The 7,500-nt window shown below is 39.5% G+C and overlaps 1 protein-coding gene across 2 annotated transcripts in view; it reads left to right on the top strand.

Moving 5' to 3' along the window:
* LOC138051742 (threonylcarbamoyladenosine tRNA methylthiotransferase-like) overlaps positions 1 to 7,500 on the top strand; it is a 12,516-nt gene that overhangs the window by 3,913 nt on the left and 1,103 nt on the right. For both annotated transcript variants that reach the window (XM_068897999.1, XM_068898000.1), the window contains exons 5-11: positions 410 to 530; positions 1,839 to 1,942; positions 3,214 to 3,380; positions 3,633 to 3,778; positions 4,610 to 4,790; positions 5,441 to 5,503; positions 6,488 to 6,571. In XM_068897999.1, the coding sequence (XP_068754100.1) occupies positions 410 to 530; positions 1,839 to 1,942; positions 3,214 to 3,380; positions 3,633 to 3,778; positions 4,610 to 4,790; positions 5,441 to 5,503; positions 6,488 to 6,571 (866 nt within the window). The remainder of the gene's footprint in view (positions 1 to 409; positions 531 to 1,838; positions 1,943 to 3,213; positions 3,381 to 3,632; positions 3,779 to 4,609; positions 4,791 to 5,440; positions 5,504 to 6,487; positions 6,572 to 7,500) is intronic.

The raw sequence follows: 7,500 nt of genomic DNA, 5'->3' as shown, positions 1-7,500 counted from the left end.
AAATAGTGAAGACACTTCACCTTCTTGGGGCATTATTCATTTCCCTATTATCTTTCACATTGCGTTGATTTGGTTGGGGAAGGGTTTACATTGTATTGTGCCCATTCACAATAGACCTTTTCGGCTTGTACATTTTGTTTTCCCAATACAGATCATGTGATAATGCTCAGGAGGCTTGGTCCTTTGTTTTGTTCATTAAAAAGAGTGCATGCAGTATTATCCTGAGTATTATCACATGATCTGTATTGGGAAAACAAAATGTACAAGCCGAAAAGGTCTATTCAGTGCTAAACAAAAGGAAATTAAGAGCAGCCCTTTGCCTACTTCATCTTTAATCTGGAGCAAGAGTCATCTATCCAATTATTAGATTTAGTTTGTGAGAGATTTTACTTTCTTTGCCCATTTACAGGTCACACTGTAAAGCTTCTTGGTCAAAAGAAACTTGGTCGAAAAAAGACCGGGGGAGCACCACTTGATCTTCCAAAGATAAGGAAAAATCCTCTGATAGAAATCATTGCCATCAACACTGGGTATGTTATAAAAATTTTCAAAATTTATTCAAATCAGTTTATTCACCCTGGAAATTCTCAATTCATGTTGAATTCACTGGTAAGCTCTAATTAAAAATTTTTAAAAATTAGTTCCTGGTAATGAGGGGACTTTTAAAAAACCTTTGAGCTCAACAATTGAATGTGCAAATCAAACATACTTAGCCCAGTAAAAATTCCCTTTTATTGGCCACATAGAAAAAAAAATTACAAATAGATACAAGCAAAGAAGAGAGGATAAGAAAGAAAAGTAAAGATTATGTACATTGGTGGGGAGGAGACCTAAAAGAAACTACTAAACTTATTTAGTAAATTTTCAGCTCCCACTATTGCATTTCTAGCGTTTTGATTGGCTAAAAAACTCCGACTATGAGCCAATAGTCGAAGTTTTACGTCATATCGAAAATAGTGCGGCAAGATGCTCTTTCCGGACGCTTTGTAAAATTGTGGAAATAAAAATCGGCAGGAAAACCCAGTTTGAGAATTTACTAAAAAACGATTATTCCATTCGCCCTTGTTGGATATGAAGCGATTATAACCAACTTGCGCTATGCTCGTTGGTTAGTTTATCACTTCATATCCAACTCAGGCTCATGGAATAATTGTTATATAAAATAGGCCTCCCCAAATATAATATGTAGCCCTCATTGAACCTACAGGTTGGTGACAGAGATTACAACCTGCATATATAGCTTTTACATGAAAAATACAACCACACACTAATAGTTATTTAACATGTTGAAATACTAAAAGTAGTGAAAATAATTTATAAGAAAAAAGCAATTTGACGCAAGAAGTACAACATGTGTACGATTCTCAACAGTTGTTTGAAAAGAAATGCCATAAGCCTTTTTTGAATGAAGCTGTTGAGGTACAATTAGTTATATCATTGTTAAGAGAATTATAAAATTAAGTCCTTGATAGAAAACAGAAAATTGTTTGATGTTAGTCAGACAGAAAGGCGAACAAAATGCACCATAGTTACTTGTAAAATTAACTAGTGGGAATTTGTCTGTTTAGGTTAAATTTGCTAGCTAACTTCTGAGGAAGAGTTTGATTTTGATAGGAGAACATGAATTGACCAAGTTGTAGGAAGTGTAGATCATGGAATTTTAAAAGATTTCAAAGTTAATTTGAATCAATTATTGAGGACCAGCCACTTCTGTGTAATTAGTGCATGGCAAAATGATTTTGCAGGTTGCTTTTCTTAATATGAAACAAAGTAATGTATTTTTTTCCTTAAGGAGGAGATTTTTCTGGTGGCATTTTCATGATCTGTTAATTAATCAGGTGTCTCAACCAGTGTACTTATTGCAAGACAAAGCATGCTAGGGGAGACTTGGGTAGCTATCCACCGGAGGAGATTGTGGCCAGAGCTAAGCAAGCATTCGAAGGTATACTATCTTGGACCAATAATCTATTACGTACCTAATGATTTAAAATTACTCGATTCTGATTGGCTGAGAGCAGTGCAGTTCAATTGTAACACAGTTCAAAAAGTGTAATACACCAGTGCAAAAAATGTATAAATACCAGTGCAAATTACACATCGAAATTCTGGATTATGATTGGCTAATAAACAATAGTGTTTGGTCAAAACCAATCAAATCTTTCGTTTTTAAATAAAGTGCACGCCCTGGATGGCGCAATTATGATGCAAATTTTTCCTGATTGCGTGACATGCCTGCGTTTCTTCTGCTTAACCATCTCGAAATTTCTCACGTATATTATCAATAAGTAATCACATGATTCTTCACGTGCAATTTGCAATATTACCTATACATGTAGGCCTGGGAATAAAATGAGGTCAATTTTAAAAGTTTATTTTGAAAATTTGGATGAGGTTTTTGTGACGTGGAGAATTATCGGGGCCAAGGCTAGTGATTGTTGTTTTATTGCTAAGTTCCAAGTCATCGTAGACTACTACATAATGTACCTGCATTCATGTGGCTGTTTTTGGTGGTTCTTCATTCTTTGTATACATGTAATCTACTCTGACAGTAGGTGGATGCTGTTGGCTGTGTAGGTCGAGGCTTTGTTACATTGTAACTCCCCCCACCCCCCAGGAATTTTTTGAAATACAGGTACAACACTCAGAAATGCTGTTTCCAGTGTTTCTCGAACCTAAGAATCAGTTTTTCAGGCTAGAATTAGCTCAAATTCTCATCAAAAAGTAAGTTAAAAAAAAATTGTAATAAAAAATAAAACAAACCCCTCAAGTACATTTATTGGCTACCAGACATGAAATGGGAAACCCGGACGAAACGGCCAGCCTCCGACCTCAAATGAAAACCCCGCATGATATAGCCAAATTTTTTGGTGCTTGACTTGCCCAATGACGCAGCATCACAATTCCTTTAGAAAAAAAACCCTCTTACCTGTTGCTCTTCATTCTTTGCTCATGATAAAGCCATAACATCTGACCAGAAACCCATAAGAGTTGAAACGTGTAACGCGCGTTCACAGCTTCCGAATATTCAGTGCGAACTGATTGGTTGAATGTTTCAGTGCTAAGTACCATATTTGGAAACCCCTCGCTCTTGTTGTTCCAAATATGGTACTTAGCAAATCGAATATTCAGAAGCTTGTTTCCCAACACACAAGGGGCCGTTACACGTTTCAACCCTTATGGGTTTCTGATCTGACTTATCCCGTTTAAATTTAGAGGGAGTAGTGGAGCTGTGGCTGACAAGTGAAGATACTGGGGCGTATGGCAAAGACATTGGTGTGACATTACCAGAGTTACTGTGGCAACTTGTGGAAGTTATACCTGAGGGGGCCATGTTAAGGATTGGAATGACAAATCCACCCTACATTCTAGAACATTTAGAGGTGTGTATCCTTGCCTTGGTGAAATTGTTCACCATGGTTCAGATAGTGGTGAACCTTATAGAGGCAGCAGGCCATAATAACTCTCTCTCTGGCTTACTAGCCAAGAAGTCACTGGAGAGGTCCTGTGAACAAGGATCTTTATTCTGTTATTTTTAAAGGGAGTCTGGTGCGTTTACCGTAATTATTCACTCAATTCATCCATATTTATTTGGATGCCTACTCTTAACTTAGCAACTTTTGTTGTGTTTTTAGGAAATGGCTAAAATTCTAAATCATCCCCGAGTGTACAGTTTTTTACACGTTCCAGTGCAGAGTGCGTCAGACAGCGTGCTCGCCGACATGAAAAGAGAATACTGTACAGATGACTTTAGACATGTTGTTGACTTTCTTAAAGACAAGTGAGTTGGGTTGCCTCTAAATCCACTTAGACATGACCTCGTTTTGCTAGCCCCTCATCTTTTGGAAGCTCGCGACTGATTAAAAATGGAAGGAAAGGGATAAAAAGTAGAATAATTCCGATAACTTTTGCAAAGTAACTGTAAGGTTTTAAGATGCTACCAAATTTCCGGTCAGAATCATAAGACAATGAAAAAAACGAGACGGTAATATGAAACTCTCTACCTTGGGAGCGTGAGGTAGTTCTTGATAAAAGAAATATATCATTTTTTTGTTCGCTGTAGATCCAAAACCCTTTTAAGCAGTTAAAGGAAGGGGTGACACAGCTCTTGTAATTACCTGAACCCAAGTGGAAAATAGACTCTCCGGCGAAGGCATATACTGTACAGTGCATGTCTATCAAGTGCTCTAGTAATTTTGAGACTAGAATTCAAATCAAGTTGAAGCAGAGAAAATCAAATCAAATCAATTTTTGCTTTTTGATGAAAGGGAAAACCGAAGTACCCGAAGAAAAACCGGGGAGCATAGTAGAGAAACAGGAAACGTAAGTCACAGATAACGCTAATTCCGTGCGACACGAATCGAATCAAGGCAAGCAGTGGTGAAAGGTGACTGATACCTCCGCTACGCTGTCACTGCACTTGTCTTTTCCTCGGTCTGATCCGTTGAGGGAGTGTGGTGAGATTTAACCGGTTCATGATGCAACACCCAATCGGGCAATCGGTTTCCCGAAAACTTGCCCGAAAAATCTTAGCAGTTGTAAAGCACTTTGCCCCCTGGAGCCATAGAAAACTACAATAAGCCTTCATTAGGTTTTAAACGTTTTTCCATAGGGTACCCGGTGTCACCATAGCAACGGACATAATCTGCGGCTTCCCGACAGAAACTTGGGACGATTTCCAGGAAACAGTCGCGTTAGTCGAGCGATACAAATTCCCAAGTCTGTTTATTAACCAGTTCTACCCGCGACCAGGGACTCCTGCAGCGAGGATGAAAAGACTTCCAACGGAAGAGGTGCTTTGAACTGTCTGCCCTGTAGGCTTTACTAGAGCGAATTAGTAGCTTGATCTTCATTACTTGTCATTCATGTGTTCTTTTTTTGCTTGGTACAATAGATGACTGTCAGAAATGGGTTTATCAACAGAGTTGACATGGTAAATTGACTACCGTAAAGAAATTTGAAAGCTGACGTTTCGAGTGGATGTTATTCCTTCCCGCTCAGTCGTAATTCACTCTAAAAGAGCGAATTCACTCTTGCGCTCGAAACCTCAGCCCACAGATCTTCCTGTCCATTTCTGTGTTTCTCTTCCCCAAGGACGCACACCACAGTAGCCTGCGTGCCAGGCGCAATCGGAGAAAGGAAGCGAGGGAAAAATGAGGGGAAACTGGGGAAAGGGAAGCTCCCTTCTCCCCAGTTCCCGTTTAGAAACTAAAACCCTTTTGACAATAAGGGACTCCACCCTGAATGGCACTGCTTGTTCAACAAGCTTAGTGGATACTCAACCAGCGCAACAAATTGAACAATGATGAAAGTCAGCATCTTTTCCAAGTCCATATCCTTGAATACACGCATTATTTCAGAGCAGCATCTGCTACTAAAGGTACTCGGGTATGGTTGGATTTTCATCGTCACCTTTTTCTGTTTCTTTTTTTTTAAACAAAAGGTAAAAAGAAGAACAAGGGAAATCTCCAAAGTATTTCATGCCTACCACCCATATGATCACAAGGTTAGTTGCCTGTCAGTGTTGTCTATTTAACAATTATTCCACTAGGGTGTGTTGGATATGAGATGATAGAAAACCGCCGAGTTGGCTTTAATCAGCTCATATCCAACAAGCACGAGTGGAATAATTGTTTTATTAAAAAAGCCCATAAATTATGGATAAATCTTCCCTACTTTATTTTATGAAAACAAAAAAAAATTGATGAATGGTATAAAATCAACAAACTCTAGAATTTCATTATCCAATGATCTAGTTTTTAAGGAATTGATAATAGACTACAGGTAATAGCATGCTCCTGTGCCCTTTTTCGAGTTAATGGTGTTTTGTCACGCAGTCGAGAAAAACGACCAAGAGAGGCCTGGGGAAGGTGGGTGAAGGGATTGGCAGTGTTGATTGCGTGACAAAACACGATTTAATGAACTAACGCGTGGCCCTACTGACAAAGAAGGAAACTGCTATCTGTGTACATTGATATAAAGGTTGATTACATTGATTTTATAGCGATCTGTGTCTGCACCTGTAGAACCAGCACTTGGCAAACTCCCCGTTGTTTTTAACGTTGTCTCACACACCGTGACCCTTTTTGAGACATCACGCCAAGTCGGTCACATTTGTTGAAGAGAGAGAGAGAACATTAGACCGGCTACAGCATGCTTTTTGCCTTGTGTGCGTACTTAGCGAATAATATGTGAGTTCTTTAACTTCCCACAGAGTTGAGCAAGGGTTAAGAGTTCCCTGCGGCTTATAGTCTTCGTCCCAGAAGACTTGATTGAAAAACAAACCATTTTCAAATGTGCAAAAGGCGGGCTATACATCTTGATTTACCGGACATTATCCAATAGGCGTTGAGTCTTTTTATGGACGAGCGCGATTTCAAATTGAAAAGTACGACTGCTTCCGGTCTTTAAGCCCTAAATAGTGTTTTGCCGCGTCGTTGAACTTTTTAAGTGTCAGCTTAGTTTTAGCGCAAGTTACTTTTCTTTGAAGGTTGGGGAACGGCAGGCAGTTCTCATAACAGAAGACTCAAAAGATGGAGCTCATTTTGTGGGACATAATAAATATTACGACCAGGCAAGTGAACTGCATATTAAGCGAATGTCGAAGAATAATTCGTTTTGCCTGCATGTAGTGAGGTGCAGGGATAGCGCAGTGGTGTGAGCACTCGCCTCCCAGCAATGTGGCCCGGGTTCGATTCCCATACTCCGATTCGCCGTCATATTTGGGTTGAGTTTGTTGGTTCTCTACTCTGCACCGAGAGGTTTTTCTCCGGTTTCTCCAGATTTCCCCTCTCCTCAAAAACCAACATTTGACTTGAATTTGTGTTAATTGTTAATTTCAGTTTACAGTGTTAGCACTCCAGCGCTAGATCGACTAGACACTTAATGATAAAGTTCCGTTCCTTTCCTTTTCTTTTCATGTGAGGCGGTAACTACTCATCGTGTACCGAGGGAGGGAGGGGGGGAAGGAGTGAACCGAAACCTCTCAAACTCTCTCGTCATGTTAATTTTGCCTTAAGTTCTTTCATATGTCCATTTCTTAATCAGCCAATAAATCAGTAATCAATCAATCAATCAATGGATCGTCTTTTATTTGGGAAAGTCCAAGAAAGCAACCTCTTATATGTAGCTGATATAAATACATTAAGCAGGTGAAACTATGCATCTTTGTAGGTGTAATGCGCTCGTGGGAAAGACGATAGACTAGTTGCTTAGCTACGAAAGGACAACTGATGCGTTACGGAGGTCGTTGGTTCGAATCCTGGCTTTCCCACCTGCGCATTACACCTATAAACATCCATGTTTGCACCAACTTATCGCGTTTTACACTAGAACTTATCACTTAGTGACGGGTACTGTGACATGCGACAGCCATGTTAATGGTGCATTCGAGTCACGCATTACTATAATATGAAGCGAATGCGAAGCTATTCCATCACAGATTTCTTTCCCCGTGGATAGATGAATAAAATCAGGTCCTTTTCTATCGATCGCAGTCACCGG

Source organism: Montipora capricornis, chromosome 6 (assembly GCF_036669925.1).
Source record: "Montipora capricornis isolate CH-2021 chromosome 6, ASM3666992v2, whole genome shotgun sequence".
In the NCBI taxonomy this organism is placed as follows: domain Eukaryota; kingdom Metazoa; phylum Cnidaria; class Anthozoa; order Scleractinia; family Acroporidae; genus Montipora; species Montipora capricornis.
The sequence above is the reverse complement of the archived record's forward strand: the minus strand, read 5'-3'. Positions and strand labels throughout refer to the sequence as shown.